This window comes from Solenopsis invicta, chromosome 4 (assembly GCF_016802725.1).
Source record: "Solenopsis invicta isolate M01_SB chromosome 4, UNIL_Sinv_3.0, whole genome shotgun sequence".
NCBI classification, from domain to species: domain Eukaryota; kingdom Metazoa; phylum Arthropoda; class Insecta; order Hymenoptera; family Formicidae; genus Solenopsis; species Solenopsis invicta.
This window is the reverse complement of record NC_052667.1, coordinates 2,905,423-2,929,942: the sequence shown is the minus strand read 5'-3', so window position 1 is coordinate 2,929,942 and position 24,520 is coordinate 2,905,423. Positions and strand designations below refer to the sequence as shown.

Genomic DNA, 24,520 nt, shown 5'->3' with positions numbered 1-24,520 from the left:
GGGCCTTGGCCCGACGTATTTCGTCATAAACACTATCACGCCCGCTCCTTTTTCCCTCGCCGGCCGAGTAGAAAATAAATATCAAAAGGGAAAAGGACCGAGAGGGATTTGACCGATCGCAGCTTTCGGGTTGGGTCGTCTCTACTTCCACCGTACTGTGGTGTTTATTCGCGGGCGCAAAAAACTTGGGTGAATTCTATCGTACGGGTCGGCGGGAAGAGAGGAAGACGAGAAGGAAGAAGAGATGGCGAGAGAGGTGAGCGGTGGCGTGAGGAAGGGGAGAACGAGAGGGGAAGGAAGAGGAGATGGAAGAAACGCAACAAGAGCAAGAAGCAAGGAGGTCGTCGACGACAGCAATCTCTCGTGAGTAGGCTTATCCCATTGCCTTCGTCCCACCTTATAGCGCTCTCACACGCTACCAGCGGGTGCGTAGGTGTTTCCGGCCGGCTGAAGAAGCACGGCCGTCTGCGCCCATCGATCCAGAAGAGGACGGTCGAGGCAGAGGATGGAAAGACGATGGGGAGACAGAAGGAAAGAGAGGAGGAAGAGAGACGGAATGACGACGAGGTGGTAGCAAGAATGGAAGAGGAGGAGAGCTACAGAAGGAGCGAAGAGAGAGAGAGAGAGAGAGAGAGAGAGAGAGAGAGAACTCCGGCCGCCAGCCGAGAGACGGAGAACACTCGGCCGGAAGCAGTTACTCGCGCGATGCAACGAAAATATCAGGGCGTCCGTTTCGCAATAGGTCTGCTCGCGTCCGCCCGGAGTTTAATATAGAACACTCGCGGCCGGCTTCGTCGCGAAAACATCACGCTGACGTCGACCGTGCGCGAGTTCCTCCTCTTTTTCTCTTTCTCTTGCTCTCGCTCTCCCCCGTTCTCCGCTTCATCCGTCCGAGAAAAACGTCTCCTTCTTTTCGCTCGGCTCGTCGCGCGGTCGCCAGCTCCTCCTGGCCTTCTTCTTCTTCTCCTTCTTCCTCTCTTCGGTCGGGCGGACGCGAAGCGCGGGGCCCCTAAAATTAGGCTCGTGTCCACTCGCTCGGCGAATGCCACCGCCCGCTACCGTCATCGTCGTCGTCGCCGCCGTTGCGGATGACATCCGCGCCGGAGAGCCGGACTCGTCGAAGGTCTTTGTCCGTGACAGTGGTGTGCGCTCGCGGTAGCACGCAGCGACCTTTGAATATCCCGGGAACAAGTGTGGCATCGACGATTGGCGACGGCGACGATCGTAACGCGCGCGGTTCTGCCAGATTCCCTTCTTCCGTTCCCTCCTCTGTTCCCTCGCTATCGCGAAACGGGAACGACCGCCGCAGGAAAGCCGCAGGGATCTTATCGTGGCGATTCGCGGAGGCGTCTCGCGCTGCTCCCGTGATTCTTCTCTCATTTCGATGCGACGCGAAACGAGAACGTCGATTCGGACCGGACCGGACCGGGCCGGCCGTCGCGTCGTTTGCGGCAATTCGCGAAAGCGAAAGGAAGCGAAATCCTATATCGATTCCCGGATATTATTTCGGTATTTCGACATCGGTGTTATTTGACGACCAACTTCGCCCGCGGGAGACGGTAGGAGGGGTCGAAAGAATGAAAACGTTATGTCATCTTGCACGGCTCCTATTTCGATACCTTGAAACCAGATCGATGTCATCCTGCAATTTAGCGGCTGAAGGATGAAAACGTAATGTATGTAGATGTAACGTTTATTCTCTGCCGTTTTCAGGTCACGGAATAACATTGTCCGAGTTTAAACCGTTCTTTCGAGCAAAGAGTTTCTCGTATCTTTTTGCAACATTTTTTATATTTTTTCTTAACACACATACAGAGAGAGAGAGAGAGAGAGAGAGAGAGAGAGAGAGAGAGTCCGGATGAATATTTATCTCGAATGCGGAAAATGAAAGAAGCAGAGTTAAATGGAGCAAATATCAAAACTTTCGTGACTTGAAATCTATTCGTTAAAAAAAACATTAGTATCAAATTGGAAATAATGTTCTGTTTAACAATCATTATTTCATAAAAAAAAAATATATATATATATATAATATTTATATTTTTTGCTTATATTAACAATATAAAAATATATTATTTTATTGAAGTTTACGATTATCAAATTCTTTAATAAAAATAAATTACTCTTGTTTTTATATAACTTTTATTTTCGTTAAAAAATTTGATGTTAAATTTCACACACACACAGCAAAATATTATATTTTTATTTCAATATTAACAGTTATCTAAAGAGCACAATATGATTTTGATAATACTAAAAAATTCGAATTCTTGATTTGAGTTTGAAGATTGTTATTTCGTATCCAATATTTTTCTTCATGCAACTACAAAATTTCTTCAGGTGTAATCGAGCTGTGTCTGTTTAACGTCTGTTTATACTCTCATTTCAATTTAACACTTCGAAAATAAAGATATTTTTGAAACAAGAATATTCTAGCTTTTTCTTCTGTGTAGGTCTCTTTTTTCATACATGGAAAATACATAGTATACTATGTATATAGGGCGACTAGAAAGAACAGATTTATTGACAGTCGCGCAACGACTCCCACGTTTAATCTGAGCCCATCAATTGGGACGTGTAGGAGGAGGAGGAGGAGGAGGAGGAGGAACGGGAAAGGGATCCGCCCGTATAATTTTCACGGTATCTCAACATTGCGTTTTAAACGCGGAAATCCATTGTCGACGTCCCTCGTGATGCCCCGATGTCTTTTGACGTGCTTAACGAGTCGCTAAGAGAGGGCAATCTTCCGTTGTCGCTGCGTTCGTTCGAGCGTGGAGGAAGAGATAAGTAACAACATGACGAGGGACGAAGGGGAAAAGATGGAGGAGGAGGTGGTGGTGGTGGTGGTGGTGGCGATGGAGAAGGAGGACGAGTCGCGGAGGGAAAGGAAAATGAAAGAGGGAGGCCTGGTACTGGCTCCTCGAGACTCTTCGTGGAAGACAGCAGTGGTGGACGGGAGGAGGCGAGGAAGGAATGCCACTTCCGGTCACATGACACCACTGGACCAGCCGGCCACTTTGCTCTCTTCTTATTTTCGGCTCGTCGCGCGCGTCCGGACCTCTCCACGTCTTCTCTTCTTCCTTTACGCTCTATCTACCTTCTCTTCGTTCTTCTCCCTCTTTCTCGATTAACGCGCGGCATCACAAATCGGTCACGAACGAGAGAAACAGACGCCGGATGGATGGACGGCTGTTTTTCGACTTTCGTTAACGAATTCGTTGCCCGGCGGACCTCCGGTCGATAATTTCAAACGCGGGATGCACCTGCGAACCATTGCGGTCAAGCGGTATCGTTAGATAATGCTTTTTCGCAGAATAAAGACATTGCTTTGGTATTACATTTCGAATCGTATTGATATCTGTGCGAAACAACGCTGATTAATAATGAAAGACCAAGGAAGCATAACATTTTTGCCAACGTAAATCAATTTTAATCTTGATTTAATCTTTTATTTTCTTTTCTTTAGAACTAGAAAAAAGTAGGTTAAATCGAGTTTAAAATTAATTTATACTGCTAATAGACATTCTCGTGTTGACCGTGTTTTCACGCGAATTAACATTAAAAATTAAAATTCCGTCGAGATAGATATCAACTGTGACTTGGCCAAAACGGAATCCACCGATTATTTTATCATTGCTAAAATATCTCTGTGCAGAGTAGTGGCGCTTCATTTCAAGATCGTTACATATACACCTGGAATGAATTATGCCCCGTGTGGCGCAAGACGTATCACAGTCTTGCTGTTAACGCCTCGTATAGCCACGCCGGTCTATCTCGATTTTATCCCTCGAGAGACTCGACGGTTGCAGCGAGCGTTACGGCAGAACTGCATCGCGCGCCCGCCGCGCGCCGCCGGGCTAACGGGCTTACATCCGCTCGCTTCCCTCACCGCGCGCCACGGCACATTCAATTGCCCGCTAATGACGATCTGGGACCTCTCGGTAATGATCGCCTTGTCGATCGGCTGCAAAGCAAACAGAGCAGAAGCAGGAATCTCGGCTTCTTGGCGATGGCGACGTCGATGATGAGAAGACAGGAGTACGGAAGTACTCTCTTCGGATACGCACAACCAAAAGGAGAAAGAGACGAAATGTCCAATGATACAACGAGATGGTGGAGTTTTATTCTATTCCGTTATCGATCGTTCTCATATTCGAAATGTTGTAGCGCCGCATGACGAAATCTTGCAATGAAGCATCATTGTTCAAAGTGTTCAAAATCTGCGATGCTTGATTTTTAAATGCACCGCAGCAGCGAGAGACCGAAGCTCATCATCAGTCACAGTAATTTTCTTTACTAATCGAGAGAAACTTTTTTTTTTAGAAAATATTAAATTTATCTACACTGAAAAGTTTTTTTATGTTCAAGTAAATATATTTAAACATTTTTTTTGTTTAAATAAATATTAACCAGTATACAATAATTTATTTTTAAACCTAAGAAATATTTTTTTTAATCAAGGAAATGATGTTAAAATACATATATTTAAACATAAAAAATTTTCAATGTATACATAATGATCTCAAAACTAATAAATTGTAAAACAATCGTAATATATATAATTGATTTTTAATTGGGATGTAAAAATCACTATTATTTAAAAATTATTCCAGGCAAAAACAAATTAAGTGATTATTCCCGAATCAAGGATGTAAAGGATACAAGTGAATTGTCGGAATGGTTAAATACGTCTCCGCAGACAGAATTCTCTGCGAACGAATAAACGCACAAGTTATACATATCTATGCATGATATATATATGTATATATATGTATATATATATATTTACAAGACATATACAGATCGTATAGACTTATTAAGAATAAAAACTTCTTTTCCTTCGCTCGGCGAGACACACCCGCGTGCGTGCATACAAACGCACGCACGCACGCACGCATGCACACATACATACACACGCACACATACGAACACAAACACACGCACTCTCGCGTTCCATTCACGCCTTCGCGTCCTTTCGCGCCTTCGCGTCCTTTCGCGCCTTCGCTAGTTGATCGACGTGCAATCGCATTGTCCTCGGCGAACGTCCACGTCCAGTTTCGCATTTTTGATTCGAGTCGAGCATAAATCTCACCGATCTCGCGATATGTCGAAAGAAAAATAAAATAAAATGTACACGGCTGGTGCACGTGAGTCTTGACTCTGGTTCTATTAAGAGATAAAACGAATTAGAAGTGGAAAGAGACGAGCAATCAATTAAACCATCGTTAACAGCGGTGTTTTAAAAAATTCCAAGAATCCGTCCAAAATGTTTTTTTGTTTTAATATTTGAAAAATATTATAATGAAGAATAAATATTTAAAAAACGTTGTCTGCTGATTGGACAGACAGAGTTTATTGTTCTAGGCCGATATTCATGATGGATTCTTATTTCAAGATTATTTGAAATTGTCTTAAGTAATGTCTTAATGCTAATACGGTTCTCTGATTGGTTGATGATATTTTAAGGTGACACTTAAGACGATCTTAAATATAAGAATTGTCTATGAATACCGGCCCTAGTCACTTCGACTCGGGAAAAATAGTTTATCCGTTTTCTCAACTTGGGCGAGAAAACGCTCTTTGGGATTTGGACAATAATTGTCCGCGATCGACTCGCGAAGAAGGACAAAGGCGTCTCACATCGACATCATTCCGGCTCGGTGTTTTCCCCCGTCGCATTCATCTTACATTAGAAACCTCGTTACGCTTTTTCGCACCGTCTAGACGTTCTCGCGCTGAGGCCATAACGCTCTTTTCGTGCTCCTGTCCCATTGTGCTCTTCTTATTCCCGTTGTCTCAGTGCCCGCCTTTCTCGCGAGAAGGGCGAGCGAGCCACCGAGAGAGAGGAAGAGAGAAAAAGAAAACGCTCATTCCACTTATTGTTAGTAATCCTCCTCGAACGCGTGCAATGATAGATCATTCAAATCGAATCGCGTCTTTCTGTTCGCATACTGCTCGCAACAACGTCGCCTCTCGGCCCGTTTTCGTCCGCGCGCGATTATTTTACCCATGCAATCGACCCAGTTACACCCGAGCATTCGCTCACACACAATCGTCTGCCCACGCCCCGCGCTGAAATGCTAAAACCGAGCCGTACCACTCCGATCGATCGGCTTCCAAATCGTGCGAAAATACTCGCGCCGAGGAATATCGCTGAAAGGGGGAAAAAAATAATCAGTCGCCGTACACACGAATTCCCATCGACAAATGGCGCGGTTGATTTTTTTTTTTTTTAATAAAGAATAATCGCCGGCGCACACATGTCACCGTTTAACATTAGAACCGTATTGCCATGTCCCTGGTAGGTCAATTCCTCTTTCCCTTGATTAACACGATCGATTACTTAGAACTGCCAAGAATACACAAATCTATACCACATTGAAGTGATGTGTACAAGCACAAAGTTCAAAATTTTCGTACTCTTGCACACGCACGTGTGCACGCGTAAATAACGTAATAAATCGTAAAAATGAATGGTGGTTCTAGTGTTAAATCACGCACCAGTGTCGCATCCGGTGCCCCGAGAGAAAAAGAGAGAGAGAATGAGAAGAAAAGAGCAATACAGATGGAGAGAAAAAGTAAATTCGCCATTTGCCACGACCGGCGAGAAAAGCGTGGAGTTCATCTACGAACTGTTACCGATCTCAAGTCCCTATTTATAGCTAACGAAATCACCGGAAACGGCATGATGACTGGGAGCACAGGGGGAGGAAGGGAGAGGGACTTCCTCTTTCTCGCGACTTCGTTCTCGCGCGTGCACGCCGCATGGCCCGTTCTTAAATGACAAACGTTAACTGAGAAAAGGATGTTCGCAAGACTAGATAATACTGGAGAAAACGATTAACGAAATGGAAAACGCGACGATCTGGCGAGTCTTCGCTATTTTCCGTCTCGCGTGTTCCCATCCCTCCTTTTTTTTGCTTGTGCAACCATTGATGTAAGATCACTACACGAGTCAATGAATTGACGAGAAACTGAATCAATCAAAGAATAAATAAAAACAATATATTGATTTAACATGATTAATATAATTACATTTTTTTTCAAATAAAAAATTAATAATTTAATCAACTCTATATGAAAGTTAGATTAAAAAATTATCTATTAATATAATTTATTAATTTATGTAACTTATTATTTTTAATTTTTATTGTTTCTAATTTTTCTTAAACTGTTATTTAATGATTTTTCAGTGACTGGTGCAGTGATTCTAATTAGATTTTACGAATATGGCTCCTTTGCAATGCGTTTCAAAAGTCATTACTTATAAATCGCAATTGTATAACGTAAAAATTAGCGCTTTAAAGTCCTATCTCTTTCTCTCTCTCTCTTTCTCCATCCCTTTTATCATCAGAAAACTTTCTTCATCACGCTAGCGGGTTTCAACTCAGCGGCCATATTGGTCCATGTGCACACGTCATTGGTACAATTTGCTTACGTTTCTCGCCCCCCTCTCTTCCCTCCTTGTTCTACCAAGTCGTCTCTCGCTCTATCATGAACCATACACTTAGCGTTACAGCCGCAAATAAATTAACCGTAGAAAAGTTTATTCTTTATACAAACATAATATACAATATACATTTCTATCTATATATATTTATATATATATAATATATACTTTAGCTTTTTTCTTTACTCTGTTGTGTGTGTATGTAATTTTTCCCCCCTCCCCCCTCGCCCCAGACCCCGATATATTACCGTTCGTTCGATTTCGCTCGGCGCGTGGTACAATGCGTATAATTCATTATGTATAGAGTTATCTATGCGTAAGTGGTATGTCTGGACGATACGCTACCCGCGTACTTCATTCCTCTACCGTTCGCGCACGCAAAAACATACTCGCCCCATTCGTACACTGCTTTCTTTCTCTCATTCTCTCTCTCTCTCTCTCACACACACACACACACACACACACACACATAAAACGCACCAAGTGTGAACATACCCTCATACGCACGCACTTTTCATGGAAGAATAATAAATAAAGGCATTCGACGTCAAACGTACAGTTTCGTGAAAATCCGATATCGTTCTCCTCGACTTAAATGCAGCTCTTGTACTTGATGCAATTCACTTTTGCTCCCTCTGACCCCTTCCCCACACACGTTCGATACGTCCATCAGGGCAGGCAGGGTCCTATGTTCCTGGATTTCCTGGATCTCCTTCCAGTCACTGAGGCATGGAAAATACGCGGCGTTTCCACACCTTGGATAGGTGTCCAAGGCTCAAAGCTCCGGCGTGACCGGGTCCAGCAGCCTCTTCTCCGGGTCCCTCGAGTCTCCGATATCGCTGGTGATGGGATGATGCCTGCTGTTACCGGTCGTCGCGTTCGGATTGCATCGGCAGCCCTGCGCGGCGTGACGCGCGTAGCACACCTCACAGAGGGTGACGCAGCCCCGGAGGGGCCAGTAGCACAAGAGGCAGGGCATCACCAGCGACAGGGCGCCTAGGCAGGCCCACCTGGACGTCGTGCGGTTACCGGTGCAGGAGCACGGCTCGTCCGCGCAACTCGTCGCCGCGGCCTCGCTGTCCTCCATGCTGCTGCTGGCGACGCCACCGCCGCTGCCGCCGTCCACGCAGTGGTAGAAGAGACCCTTGACGCAGCATAGGCACGACGCATAGTCTAGGACGGTCTCTGCCGAACAGAGGCACGCATTGTCGCAGAGCCACTTGCTGGGCAACGGAGGTGGCTCTCGACACGACTCGCATCGGCATCTACCGCAAAAGTCGCATATGATCGACAGACCAGCTGGGTCCCTGACGCCGAGCGTGTTAGCCGGCTCCTTGGTGAAGGAGACCGGCTGCTTCGTGACGGCGTTCGCTGCCGTCGTGTTCGCCGACGTGGCGACGGTGGGAGAGCCGCCGGTCGTCGTGCCGCTGAAGCCACGCAGACCGCTCTGATTCCTCGCGCGACCTCGCGCCCGATGCGTCGGCACTACCGTAGCATCCTCGTGACCTCTATTATGATGATGGTGGTGGTTATGATGGTGATGATGATGATGCCTCCTCTCGCCCTTCGGACAGTCGCCGCCGGCCGTCTTGCTGTCGGCATCGAGGCGTCGTTCCTGATTGCAACGCGAGTTCTTGAACGGCGCCTCGACGTACTCGTTGATGGTCCTCTCGCCGTCCGGTCGCGGCGTGGCGAGACTCACCTCGCCGATCGGGCTCCTGGGCGACGTCGCGATCGTCGTTATCGTCGTGTCCGTGGACGACGGCGACGCAGACTCCTGGAATTCGCGTCGCTCGGCGACGACGACGTCTCGGTGACGACGACGTTCTGTGGGCGACGCAGGGACGGCCTGCTCCGGAAGGAATTCGATAACGGCGTCAGAGGCATGGTGAGGGGCGCTACGCGAAGAGTCGGCGATCCGGGCACCGACTGCGACGCCGATGGTGGCGGCGGTGGCGGCACGGACGGCATCGACGTCACGTGCACGAGTGGCAACCGCGGCGGCGGAAACGGCCGGCTGTGATCGTGCACCCGCGAGTTCGCCGCCGCGTCTTCGCCGTCGTCGTTACCATCCGCCGCGATAATGTTCGTTCGCGAGGAGGGAGGCCGCGTGAGCGGCGGTATCGCATCGTTACGCGACATCGGCCGACCGCTCAGTTCAAAACGTCCTGCTGCTCCTGGACTTTGCGTCGTTGGCGTCTCGAAATGACGCCGCTGCTGCTGCTGCTGCTGCTGCTGCTGCTGCTGATCCTGACACTGTTGCTGTTGCCAATGCTCCACCTTCTTCGTCGCCTCCAGCTCCTTCCTCTCCTCGATCCAACGATGCTCGAGACGGATACCAGCTGTGCTAGCTGGTCCTCGATCCGCTGCGGAGAATGATCCTCCACGTGTATTTGTTGCCGTTGTTGCTGCTGCTGCTGCTGCTGCTGCTGACAACGACGCTGCGGCACGACCCGTCCAATCCGGTGCCGTCCGCTCGCTAGCCCATCGTTCGACGAACGTCGACGATGTATCTGGAACCGATGGACGCTGAGTTGACGTTGGGATAAGTGTCGCCTCGGTAGTCCGCACTGCCCGGCCCGCGCGAGGTGGTGACACTCTCGACGAGGGCGTTCCATTAGCGAGGATGGGGCTCGGTAATGCTCCGCGTCCGCTTCCTCTCGCCCTCGCGACACGCGCTTCATCCCCACCTAAAAACATTGCGATCAAAACGTCGTATTATATTTCGCTTAAAAAATACTAAAGCTTTTCAGCAATTATTTTATATGTGCAAAAAAATACTTATATTATTTACATGAAATCTCTATCTTAAATAAGTTCCTAAGATGAGTAAATTTTTTTATGTTTAAGTTTACAAGTCCTTAAATATCTAATGCTTTAAATATTTTGAGTGTTTTAATTTTGAATCCCACCTTCTCTTATTTAAATTCCCCAAAAATTAACAATTAGAATATTAAATTAAAAAACATGAGATTTTTCTACTATTCTTCTTTAACGCAATTTTTCCTAGGTACTTTAATAGGTAGGAGGAAGAGATGGAAATCTCTCGATTCACATTGCCAAGTGTGAGATTCCTAGTGACGTTGGACATGGGTTTTCGAAAATCGAAGAAATTGGAATGGCCGAGAGACGACGACGGGCTACGGCGAGGCGTCGGGTCAGCACCTACGCGGTCACGAAGAGAGGTTTGGTTTCTACGTGGGCGAGCGCGCGTACGAGTGGGCCGCGTAGTTCTCGATTCGGTGGTCACCAACCCACTCGCGGCGCCCACGGTGTGGAAGAACCGGGAGAGTCTCGTTCGAGCGCGACCGATCGCGTCCTCGACGGCGCGCTTTTACCTCGACTGAAGCCGCGCGCTTTGAATTTTTAACTTTTTTTTTTACACTCTCGTACGGCAAATGGAAAGCGGAAAGCAAATTGTTCGAATGTTAACGCGCGTCACGTTATAATCAAGCGTGAAAAAGATTTACTTTATATGTCCGATTGTTAATTTGAAATATACGATATTTACTGCACTGAGAAAAAACGTTGTTAAATTGACTAAGCTTTACAACTTGATTCAATTTCTTCAGTCAAAGTATTTATATATTTAATTCAAATGCGTAAAATACTTGAAAGAACTTCAAGCAATTATATATTTGACGTAACTAGACAAATATTTAACTTAAATACATAAATACTTGAAACAAAAAAATTTAATCAAATTGAAAAATTTAGTCAAGTCAACAACTTTTTTCCTCAGCGTATGAAGAGTTAATAATAGAGTTAAATAAGTAAGAATTTAAATTAAACAATATTGATCTAAGGACTCTGGATTATGTTCAAGTAAATTGTTACATTTGTATTAACATCATACATTTGTTTTAACATCATTTCTTTGATTTAAATAAATATTAGCCAGTATGAAATAATTTATTTTTAAACTCGGGAAATATTTTTTTAAATCAAGGAATTGATATTAAAATAAATATACTTGAATAAAAGTTTTTTTCAGTGTATATATTTAAAAAATACACATACCTATACACGTATATAAAATTTCATCTTAAGACAGTCTTCAGTGACAATATTTACGACTTATTTTACATATTCCTTTATTTAAATTTCTAGTGAAAGCCAAAAATCTATCCCGAGAGAATGAACGTAGAGTCGAGAGAGAGAGAGAGATAGAGAGAGAGAGAGAGAGAGAGAGAGAGAGAGAGAGAGAGAGTGTGTGATATAGACCAAGAGAGCCGAGCATTACTTTCCGAGAGCAAACTCTTGAAACGTTCTACTCCTCTGCGAGAGCCACTCCCGAGTTACGCGCGAACCTGCATTCGAAATCGCGTTGTTGCATCGATTACGCACACACGTTCGCGCGCGCACGTCGCCGCGCTCATTCACCTGAGCCACGGCGGCGATCTGGTATGGCGCGGCGCAACGCGGTGCGGCGCAACACGATGCGGAGCGGCGCGGCGTGGCTCGGTGGAACGGCGCAGAATTAGATTCTGCGACTGTGTAACGAGCTCCCGGCGAGCGTTCAGCTTTCGAGGCGCGCCCGATTATTACACGCGTTCCGAGAATCGCGCGTATATCGAGATCATTAATCGTGGACGCTCCGCCGCGCGGAGTTTCCTCCGGCTCCGTTTTATCAGTTCGCTCCACTTCGTCGTTTCCCCCTGGTACAGCGTGGCGCTTCGACTCGCGGCGCGGCGGCCCTCGACGCGATCGTACATACATCGATCCCGTTCGAAAATCTCAAGGCGCCCGCGCCCGAGAGTCCGCCCGTTGTTATCTCGCGAATCGCAGTTAACGTTCTATTTACGTTAGCGACGCGTTTGTTTTTTAATCGTCGTGGCTCACGAGGCGCGGAATACTCGAGAGCCCACGATCGTCTTTTCTCGCAAAAAAAAAATAAATAAATAAAAGCCTCGAATCATGAATAAAATCCTCGCACGAACACTGCATTCTTGAACATCGTGGATGCCTTATTAACCCTCATCCGGGTAATACCTATTTATAGCGCAAACGAGCAGGCAGAGTCCATTAGGTCTTTAACTATTCTAATGGTTTTATGTACATATAATATTTAAATCGATGTATCTAATGAATTATTAACATTTAAATGAACTATTACGATTAACGCATATTTTATTTTATTTAGAGAGCTGCTTCTTTAGATTTAGGGGTCCCCGTTCGCTCGGACAACGCGTTTGATCTAAAAATTCGACTTACGGCCACTCGCGGGATTTACTCCACTCGAGCGCTAGACGACGCTAGCGGCGGTGACTCGCGCTCGTCGTCGCGGCGGAGCGGAGCGGAGCGGCGTCGAGCGATCGCGGCGAGAAACAGGCGGGCCATTCAGAAAGGGTGCGCTCGGAGTGGAATGCACGGGCCGGCTATCGTCGACCGACTGCCATAGGTCAAAGCTTTTAACCGCACCGCGCCAGCCGTCCGCCGCAACGCGCAGATAAGACGAGCGTTTCGCGAGCGAGCTCGCGCGTACGAGAGAAAGAGAGTGCGGCCGGTGCGTTTCGACTGGTGGCCCCCCGACACCACGCGTTTCCCTCCCGGTACGATTATAATTTCGCTGGCCGTTACAATTTTGCTGAATCTAGCGCTCGTAATCGCTCGTGAAAATGCGCCTCGTCCGGCGAGCTGCGCTTAGAATTGACGAATAGATCACGCACCGGCGAAAGGATATGAATTGTGTCTAGTTTTATCATTGTGAATTAACTTTAATCCCGGCTTAACTTTTCATCTTCATTTAGTTCTAAGAATCAGAACTAGATAATAGGTAGAAAAAGATAGAAAGTTAAACCGAGATTAAAGTTAATTTACATTGCTAAAAGTGGACGTTAAACCTACTCTTAGTTTGCAACATTTATTTAATATTAATGTAACAATTTAATATTAATGTAATTCGTATCTCTCTGAGATCGAAAAATTTCTTGAAAAACCTTTTACAGGTTTAATGAGACAATATATTTTCCAACGTAAATTTTTTTGTCATTTTTATGAAATAAAAGATATATGTAAAATCACATCGAGTGGTATTGACATTAGTATATTTTGATTATAACTAGAAAAAGATAAACAGTAAATTAAATCAAAATTAAAGTTAATCTACATTGTTAGATAGAAAAATGAGCGTTAGAAAAAACCGTAATCGATTGCGAGAGACTCGCAAGTGTAGGAGAAAACACAGTCCCAAGTAACACGCGATACGACATCGTAGGTTTTATAAATTCTCATTTTTTTTTCTTATTGGAATGCAGTTTAACTTGCGTCAATTTATTCTCGGTTTTACTTATTCCCCACGACCATCTGTTATTTGCAAATCTTTAAAAGGTTCTATCGATTTTAAAAGGACGCGTTTCGTATTGGATTGTAAATCTTTTCGCGGAGATACTTGAACATTATTTTTCGTCGCGGATATCCTGTCGACCGATCATCTTCACGGATTTTCCCGGTAGTGATTAGACAAATATTGAATCGTAAGTTGCGCGTACATAAAACGAAAGAAGTTTATAAAAAAAATTCTGATAAACGAATCGATGACAGCGCGATGATAATGCGATGCAATATCCGCGTGCCGCACGTTTGTCGAGTTGCTAATGAATGTTAGGTTCACATCGTGTAAAGAAACAAGGAATATAATGCTTCTCGAATCTTACAGGCTCATTAAGATCGAATAATGTTTTTTTTATTTTATACATTTGTGAGGGAGCTTTATCGAAGATTTATATAGTGTGAAAGTTTGTAAAAAAGTGCGAATTCAACAAACCGCGTACGGTTAGATGTAAAGATAATTCGCAAGCGGAGATAGTCGAATATTAAATCGTAAATCGGTATATATTTTCGTGAAGTAAGCTTCTTTCTAATTTTAAATCGAGCGAACGAAGCATGATACCGAGTGAATGCACGTCGTCGCGCGCGGCATAAACATTTTTTAACGCCAGTCGGAAACGTCCACGATAAGAGCGGATAAGTTCTTCCTCCGATATCGGTTTCCTTTGCGGTCTAGATATGTACAACCAACGAACCGTCGCACTAACAAGTTTTCATTAAATACGCCGATAAGGGGAAAGAATTTCGGAATATTTACGAAACGTCTCTGTCCGCGAACCATAATAAATTCGCGTTTAGCAACATTATCGTAAAATTTTGTAAATTGGCGGGAATTCTGGACGATAAACTATCCAGCCTCGAGCGAAATAGGTCATACAATGTAATTCACAACAAGCGACATGATTCAGAAATTTTATTAAACCGGAAAAATTGCTGAGAAAAAAATTGTCAACTTGATTAAATTGATTATTGACTCGATTAAATTTTTCAACTTGAATAAAATTCTTTAATTCAAATATTTATGTTAAATTACATTGCCTCAGTTCAAACATTTATATATTTAACTTCAATACATAAATACTTGAAGAGAAATGATTAAAGAAATTTAACGAAGGTGAATAATTTAATCAAATTAACAATTTTTTTCTCAGTGTAGAGTGCAGTCAATAAAAAAATGCAAAGTCTTAAAAAAAGATCGAACATAATGTATAATTTATAGTTATCTGGAATATTGTTGTAAACTTGTGAGAAAATAGTAAAGAAGTTTAGTACGAGAAATTTAACCAAACTATTTTATATTATATGTTGATTCTTTATGAAATAGTTTGATTAAATTTCATTAAAATTTCAATAATTTTTTAAACATTATCAAATTCTTCGGAGACTATGTTGAAAATTCTCTCTCCGAATAGGATTTCAAACGTGTTGAAAGTTTAGAAAATCGGAACGTAAAGGCGGAGGACAAAGAAACGTCTATGAAGTCATTTTATAAATCGCGCAGAGAGAGAATATATATTTTAACAATAAGTTTGATATTAGATCGTGTGAACAACGCCGAAAGAGGAAGTGTCATTTTTCAAAACGGATAATATTTTCTCATCAATATATTTGAAGCACGTATCTATAAGACACATTTCAAATGCGAGATTGTATATTTAAAATGTGTGGGACCTTATGAATACACGGAGACTCGTCTCACCCCGTTATCCGTCGCATCGAGACTAGCCAGTGCTAGAACGTCGCGCGCATAAAGCTCCTTTGATGCGAGCTCATGAATCCCCGGGCGTTTTAATATAGCGGTCTTTAATTCCATTCGGAAACGAGCGCGATAAGGCCGGATACGGTTCTTCCTCCCGTTATCTGTTTCCCCAGCGCGGTTTCAGTTTCGTGCGTATAGCCGCGATTCGCTAACTAGTTTCAATTACATGGGACGATAACGCACGTCTTTCTCTCTCTTCGCGCGCGTGCACGTGATGTGTCGCGAACGTGAAAATCATCGCGGGTTGCCGGAATCTCGTGAAATTCGTCGTAGACCACGATCGCGGGTTTTTACGCTCTCGTCACCTATACACGCAACGCATTACAAGTTACAATCGGAATCGAGAGCGCCACGCTTGCGATTATGGGGCGTCGGGTCTTCCATTCCGATGTTCATCTCGCCGCGTCTGGAGAGACTCCAAGAGATAGAGGCGCGAGTGACAAGGATTTGTATACAAGTTTCCAACGACCGTCTGCATTAATTAATACGTCCGAAATGTTGCCTCGTTAAATTGATAATTTTTAGCCTCAAATCTTCTATCCCGTTCTATCCTAAGCCCACGATTCGAAGTCGAATACCGCGGTTAACTAACGAAATTTGTAATTCAAATTAATATCGTCAATTTGACCGACTTTTTCTTGAAGATTTTCTGCTTTTATTATACTGAAAAAAAAAAGTTGTTAACTTGACTAAATTTTTCAACATAATCGAATTTATTCAGTTCGAGTATTTATGCATTTAAATACTTAATTATTTAAATACTTTTTTAAATGGTTAAACTGAAATTCAAATATTTTATGTAATTAAGTCAAATACATATAAATACTTGAACTGAAAAAATTTTATCGAGTTGAGAAATTTGGTCAAATTAATAATTTTTTCTTAGTGTAGAGATTTATTGGCCGTAAAAAAATTAATCTTTTGAGTGGAAAAAAAATTCGGAATAATAATGAAGAAACTCCAACTTTAAGAGACAATCCGCTAAATTGGCAACATCGACTCAGATGCAGATTTAAAATTAATGTCGCTATTAATACGAAACACGAGTAATAAATCGCCCAACTAGCTAATTAACCAACTGATGTTCGGCTGACTTCGCCCAGCTCAGTTAACCGCCGTGTGGAACTTTACGGCCGCAACTTCGATATTAGCGGATGTACATCCGGTCTGCAAGTAGCGATAACGAATTGATTGTGAGAAAAAAGGAGGAAGGCTGTATCTTTGCCCGGAAATCTTGAAAAATAAGAACCTATAATAAAACCGACGTGCCAATTGTACGAGTTCGTCAGCCATATTTAATAAATAAATTCGACAAACTCGTTGTACAATTCTAATTTGTATCGACAAATTCTCGGATTAAAAGAAATCACAATTGTTAAGAAAAACGGTTTTTCGAAATCGCTCTATTTTGTATCGCACCAAAGAGTGAGAAGAAAGAAACCAGTTCAAAATTACGCAATTGACCGAAAATCGAAAGCACAAAGTCGAATATTTCTCACAGTGACCTTGCCTCAATTTTTCTTTAATTTGCTTTAAATAAAAAAAAAAATATTTCGCACTTATAATTAATTTTTTTGATCAAGGAGATCTTTTCTTCTCATCTCTAATATTTTGAAAATTTTAGTTAATTTAACAATTATTTTCGAGCTAGCTGATACGCTCAACAAAAAATTTGTCGAAAAACTAATTCGATACAATCAACTAAACATCTGGTTAATTTAACAATTATTTAGATACATAAAAAAGGTATAGTTCATTCATATCGATCATTAAAATTTTTGAATCAATAGTTAACTAAACCAATAATTGAACGTATCGGATTAAATATTTTAGTTGTTTGATAATTTTCTTTATAGATTCTTTTTATACATCGTTTGATATCAACAAAAGGAGAGAGAGAGAGAGAGAGAGAGAGAGAGAACTTACTGAAAATTCATAGGACTAGCGAGCGGCCAGAAAAGAACGTGGGTTCCGCCGTGGCCGACGTGATTCGCCGGGAGCAGCAGAACGCACTCTCACGCGCGGTCGCGAGTACGACGGCGAGAAGAACGCGAATCCTGTGGGCACTCGTGGGCGAAGAACGCTCTCGAGAACGCGGTGCTTCCCGAGTGGCCGCCGTCGTCGCCGTGGGTTCGGGCTGACGCTTCGCAGCGACGGTCGAATCCGCATTCTCTCCCGACCTGGCACGGCGACGGCATCGGCGGAGACGTGCCGTCGTCCACGAAGAGAGAAAGAGAGGAGCACACGAGAGACAGAGAGGGAGACCCAAAGTGGAACTCGCTCGCTCGCTCGCTCGCTCGCGAGCGCACCGACCGACGACGGGTAGCACGAGAGATCCGCTACTCGCACTTTCGTCCTCCGTTCATTTCGCACACTTGCCACACTTGCCCCCTCGCCTGTCCGTACGCGTTCTTGTACGCGAGGGGCGGAGTATCTCTCCGTCGCTTACGTACTCCTCCCGATCCACGTACAACCGACGAGACAACGTTCAAGTCGTCAACGAGGATTACATCACGGGTAACGATCTTGCTCACGCGTCGCGATTTCCCGTGTCCCGCGGGCACACTATTTCTCAAACGAGCACAGGGCTCCTTCTCGTTCGCCGAAGAAACTCGTGGCAACAGCTGGATACTGGAGTAGCGGCGAATTAACGACGGGAGTGAGACAGAGATACCGAAAGTCACGAGACACACACAACGACCGCCGACCAACGACTGACAATGGGTACGCCGCGAGCGAATCGAGCTGGAAAGGCGGCGGCCGACGCGAAGGGGGACACGTCAGAGGGTGGAGGGAGGGAAGGAGAGAGAGACAGAGAGACAGCGAGAAGGCAGTGGAGGAGAGCAGAGGGACAGAACGCGCGAAGCAGCGGGATGAAACGTAGGCGGAGGGAGGGGAAACAGGAAGAGACGGTGGGAAGGAAGCCATGAATGGCGACAGTCGGACGCGGGGACGGAGGAGAAAAAGTGAAAAGAGGTGGTAGAGCGGGGAGAGCGCAGGCGGGTGGAGAGGGGAAAAGAGAGGGGGGAGGGAAGTCTCGTACGGCCGGCAAGAGGAGCGGCGGGGCGGGCCGGGGAAGGAAGGACTCCCTCGGGCGGTGCGGCGGCGGACCACCTCGCGCCGTACGGTACGGCGTCGCCATCTGGCGATAACGTGGCGCAACGCGAGCCGCCGCTCCCGGGGCCAGCCCCGACGCACACGAAGCTTTTTATGAATGGACGGAAGCTATCATTGAAGCTTCGGATTGAATGAAAACATTACCTCTACGTCGTCACCGCCGTGCGGCACCGCGCCGCCGTCACACACGGCGTCGGCGCGACTCGCCAGTGACGGCCGTGCTCGCGTTCGATGGACGGGAGGAAGTGGTGGTAGCTGTTGCGACGCTGACGATGATGATAGTGGTGGTGATGATGATGATGATGATGATGATGATGATGATGATGATGGTGCTGGTGGTAGTGCGATAGACGAGACATCGTCGTCCGCCTAGCGGCGTTGTCGACGTCGATGTCGTCGTCTTCGTCGTCAATTACCCACCCGTTTTCCCCACGCTTTTTTCACCAACCGTAACAACATACGGTCTTGCGAGCGCAAGAAATATTATCGATAGGGAGGCATTATCGATCGGATATGACAGAGAGAAGAGAGAGAGAGAGAGAGAGAGAGAGAGAGAGAGAGAGAGAGAGAGAGAAAAAACACTTGCGGGTGATGTGACGCGACGACGTGACATCACATTTCAGTGACCGTCGTGATGTTTCAAGAACGGAGAGCCTCTCTGTCTCCCTTTGCGATACGGCATGTAACGCGATTTCTCGAAACACGTTCATTGCCCGTCGCCATTTTCATCAGAAATGAAAGCGAAGCATGTGGAATAGGTGCGTGGGATTTACGAAGACGCTCAGTTGAACATGAAAAATAGAGAAGAATAATATAATAGTAACAATTGGAACGAGATAAAACCATTTGTTGGCTGATCTCAGATTCGAGGGAAAAAGGGGAAAAGAAATAACGTTATGATTCATCGAAGTAGATATCCAAGTGTTCATTCCATGAATAAAATAGGAGTAAGTTTGATCTCGCGAGTTCCTCCAGATCTCCCATGTTCCTAGGGTCATTTGAAGTATTAAAAATTACCTACACACGAGGAGAGTCGATCTCGAGAGACTCATCGCGCTACTTCTCCGGCTTCGGCTCACGATCGCGCAAGCATGGACGACGGGCTGCACGGGCGAGCAACGAGGCGAGCTCGCGAGCGTGCAGGGACCGGGACCGACAGAGGGCGCGTATAGAAAAGAACAGAGAGAGACGGAAAGAGAGAGAACGACGGTGGACGAAAGAGAGAGAAGGAGAAACAGCGCGCGGCTGTCTCGTTCTGGCGCGCTACTCGATTCTATATTTATCCCACTCATTAATTCCATCCTCGTCGTGTACCGTTCATTCATTCGTGCGCCCACTTCTCTCTCCCTCTTACCTTCTTCTCGCTCTGTCTCATTCCCTCTCCGTCTTACATGCTCGCGCAACACGCACGTTCATTCAGCTCGTCTCTGTCTGACCAGCGCCCGTATCGCCGACATTCCCCCCTCCTCCTTCTTCTCATCTTCTCTCTCGCTCGTTATACCTGTCTCTTTCTCCGCATCTCCTTTCTTTCTCACTCGCTTCCTCTTTCCCTCTCGCCGCCACCGCTCCGCTCCCGCTCGCGCAACCGGGCACGTCGCTCCCACTCGTTCCCCTTTCTTCACCCCGCGACATCTTTTCCCTTTCCTCCCTCCCACCCTCCTCCCACCAATCTGACACATCCGCAGCGCTGCAGTGACGTACGCGCGCGTAGCGCGAGCCCGAGCGTTCGAGCGATCTCAAAGAGCCGTATTGATATACACGATGATGAATGAAATGTTCCATATCTTCGTTTCAACACCAATATCTTATCAAACGATCCGTACTTTCAAAGTTATGTTGGAACAAATGATTCAAAAACTACAAATGAGACAGAGCAATTCGATGATCAAACTGATCTCTTTATCTTATTTACATAATTAGATTTACAATTCGAATAACGGGAACGAGTGATTGAAAGTGTCGACCAAAATGTTTTGTCGGCCGAGACAATGTGATCGGACGGGGAACGTTCCATTTTATTTTCCAGTTGTTCGACATAACGAAAGTGACTTTCGTCAAAAGACGAGCACGTCGGGGATCCCGCCAGCGAGGTCTCGTTCCCGGTATTTTGCGTGAGCACTTGCGCCACGGGTTTGGCATCGAGCGTTAAAATGCCGTCTCCTCGTTTCTCCGGCAAAACGGCTGCGAGACCCGAGCGAACCGGCCAAAACTTCTTGACTTATCGTTTCCTGGTAGTCGGCCGTCCCGGTCGGGACATTTCCAATGTTTGCCACCAGTGTACGCAATGCGAAACATATGTTAACGCTCGTGGGATTCGGGGCGTATATCCGGAAAAATGACGTAGTTATTATTATTAGAAAAATGTCTCGCGCAGAATAGTGTCTGTGTCTCGGAGTAACATTCTCGGAAAAGTCCCGATTACAATCTCACCATTACGAACGAATTATTAGTAAGAATAAATTGTTTGCGCTACGCTAAGTCTTTGATCGATCGACGTTCATTGTATCGCGATATATACTGACAATGAGTGATCTTTGAGTATTCTAAAAAATTTTAAATAGTGATTTCTCAATTAAATGAAAACGAAAACTTTACGGCTGTACACTGAGAAGAAAAATTGGTAAGAAAACCAAAATATTTAGTCCGAGACAATCAATTAAACATTGAGTTGATTCAGCAATTATTTAGTTGTACAAAAAAGGTACAGTTTTTTCCAAGTCTGCCATTCAAATTTTTAACCAAGAATTAATTAAATCAACTCAATTTTTAGTTGTACGTATTGAACTAAATATTTTAGTTTTTTAACAAATTTTTTTCTCAGCGTACAACTGAAATAGCTTAATTTTAAATATACAGTGTGTCAAAGAAAAACTTTATTTTTTCCAAAAATATATGATCCCTAAAAAGATAATGCTTCATTTCTTTGAAGTTTCATCAAAATAATCTATCAAATGGTTTTCAAAATTTTGAAAAAAAAAAAAGAAATATTTCTTTCAACTATGACATTCTGTATCTTTAAAACTAATAAGTCGTTCGTTTCGAACATATGGTTATAGTTTTTGTCTTAAATTAGTGTGAGAAATCGCCCCTTAAAATCTTTTAGAATCTTTTAAGTATCATCTTGTATATTTCATTGAAAAAAATAAAATTGCAAAGATATATTTTTCTTTGAAAATTCTTGAAAATTATTTGATTCCTGCCAAATAAAAAGCAAAAGAATTTTGGCTTATTTTCGTAGCGTCAAGGGTTCGACGATCTGTCGGTACGTCGTTGATTCGAGGAGAGAAGCGGGCGGGCGGGCGGGCAGACAGGCAGGCAGGCAGGAAGCAGGCAGGCAGGCAGGCAGGCAGGCAGGCAGGCAGCAGCAAGCAAGCAAGCAAGCAAGCAAGCAAGCAAGCAGGCAGGCAGGCAAGCAAGCAAGCAGGCAGGCAGGCACGTTAAGCGAGGCAGGCGAGCAACGAGCAACGAGTAAACGAGTGAACAGCCGAGTAAACGTTGACGAAGGCTCGCTTGGCTTAGCAGCATCGCGAGCAAGCGAGCGGACCCTCTCTAACGCCGAAAAATCTGATCGCGAAAATAACTCGTACCTATCCCTCTCGATAACACGCTCTTTACTCCCGCGAGTACGTCATACGCGTTCTTCAAAGACGATCAGCTGCGACTTGCGAGGGACCACGGTCATTTAAAGCTTCCCCCGACATCCGGTACTCTCCTCTCTCTCCCACAGCTTCGTCCGATCAGTCGAAAGATATACAAAGATACACAAGAGATCTCGACTTCGATACAAATTTTAGATACTGTATAGAAGAAAAATTAAAATATCAAATTAAAATAACCTATTCTATCTAATAATCATTATCTCATATACAAACAAGAATATAAAATCTTTTTTAAAGAATTCGATAATCTTAAATTTCAGCAAAATACATTTTTATTTCAATATTATAATAGTCACCTAAAGAGCACATGATTGTTTCGATAATAACAATATTATACAAAAATGTTAATTCTTAATTCGAAGATATTGTTATTTTCTTTGAAGATTTGTTATTTCCAATATTTCTTCATCTCATGAAAATTATTATACTGCGTAAAGATACATATATTTAAGATTATCAAATACTTGAATACAATATTTTATGTTCTTGCTTATGTATGAGGCAATAATTGTTAAAGAGAAAATATATTAGTTTCAATGTTTAATACACTAATTTTTTTTCTGTATGAGATTTGATATTAAAATTTGTTGACACATATTCTTCGGCGTCGAGAACAGAAAAATAGGAGAGTCAAAGAAGAGTTTCGTTGTCCTGCAAATTTTGCCTTTCGATCGAATTTTTCCGTTCGATTCTCAAGATCAATCGTGGCAGATCAGGTGGCCCCATAAAATGTTTCGCCGTCGGGATTTAACGGAACGGAGACGCGCGGAGCACCCTATCCGCAATTGATGTACAACATCGCGTACATCAACGTGCGCCATTTTAAGCGGCGCGCTCGTTCTCCAGCGCGGTCGTATCGGTTGTCGTGTCGTATCTCGCGGAGGAAGGCAGAGAGACGGCGAAGTAACAGCCACACCCGCGTCGGAGCTCGCATAAGCGATGAATCGAGAGGCCGGCCGTCGTAATAAACAGTTTCGCGCAAGGTGTAGACGGGGCGCTTGCGTCTCGAGAAACGAATTTCTTGGCAATACCTCAATAATATCTCCTCTCGCGGTGCCTTTGATATTTTAACAAAATTGGATAGATGTCCCGAGACGATAGTGATACTTGGGCAACGTCGAGGATGTCAACTTCAGAAATATTTGAGGGAGCGAGACGTGACGCAATATTGCGGAAGTAAACATCCTTATTTATAGTGGCGGGACGCATGAATTAGAGTAGAATGAAACGGAGTAACGTATGCAGATACGCGCAAATTTTGTAAGCAAGCGGCGATCACGCATCGCATTTCAACTGGAATTGAAGTAGAGGACGATCATGGGAATAAATAGATTAACGATCAAATTCAATTGACAAATTCGATAGATTGTCAAAAATGTAGATCTACATCCAAAGAAACCTTTCTTGTTAGAATTTATCCTTTTTCTCACTGAAATTACTAAATTAACTTATCAAAATTATAATAAAATTCTTGTAAATCGAGGATAAATTCTCAGAGTGAATTCTCTCCGCATACCTATGCGACGTGATAATACGAAACGTACAAGTATATGACGTTAAATAAAAATTAAAGCAGCGAGACACGGTCGTTCGGTACTCAACGGTCACGAGGAGGCGAGCGCGTGTACGCGGACGGTGCGTCAGAGTGCGGAGCGTCGAGAAGGAGCGTAGGTTTATTTCGAGCATTTCCGATTTCGCGTGTGCGAGCGCGCGAGGGAGGCGGACTCGCGTGCCTCGCGGGCTGAGCCAATTACACAATGACCGCGCCGCTGCCGCCGTGTCGCCGCAGTCGTCGTCGCCGCCACCGCGCCGGCAAAACTCCCGATGCTTACCGGAATTTGAGAGGCGGCCGCGAGAGTGGCGTCGAAAAATCAAGGATCCTCCGCGGCTGGAATTGGATCAGCTTATTTTCGGCCCCGGAATCGGGAGGAAGAAAGGCTGATGCGCGTTCTCTCTCTCTCTCTCTCTGTCACTCTCTCAAACGAGCGAGCGAGCAAAGTTGAGAGCGCGAGACAAAGAGTAGCACGACCCTCTTCTCAGGATGTAGATCAGCTACATCAAAAAGCCGGTGGCATGCGGGGCTATAAATTTTTTACGGCGCATACTTTATTGTATTCCTTCGAATTTTATTCTATGTGGAATAGAGTCGTTTTATCGTAAACAACGAATCGATAGCGCAACCGTCGCGTCGATTTAAACATTCAG

The 24,520-nt window shown here is 44.6% G+C and overlaps 1 protein-coding gene across 1 annotated transcript in view; it reads right to left on the bottom strand.

Moving 5' to 3' along the window:
• Window positions 1–4,735: 4,735 nt before the first annotated feature.
• The window catches only part of LOC105195672 (flocculation protein FLO11), a 42,094-nt gene continuing 22,309 nt past the window's right edge, over window positions 4,736–24,520 (bottom strand). The window contains exons 3-4 of the mRNA XM_039447958.1: window positions 9,272–10,140; window positions 4,736–9,227 (exon numbers count right to left, since the gene is read on the bottom strand). Of these exons, the coding sequence (XP_039303892.1) occupies window positions 8,226–9,227; window positions 9,272–10,140 (1,871 nt within the window). The 3' untranslated portion in view covers window positions 4,736–8,225. The remainder of the gene's footprint in view (window positions 9,228–9,271; window positions 10,141–24,520) is intronic.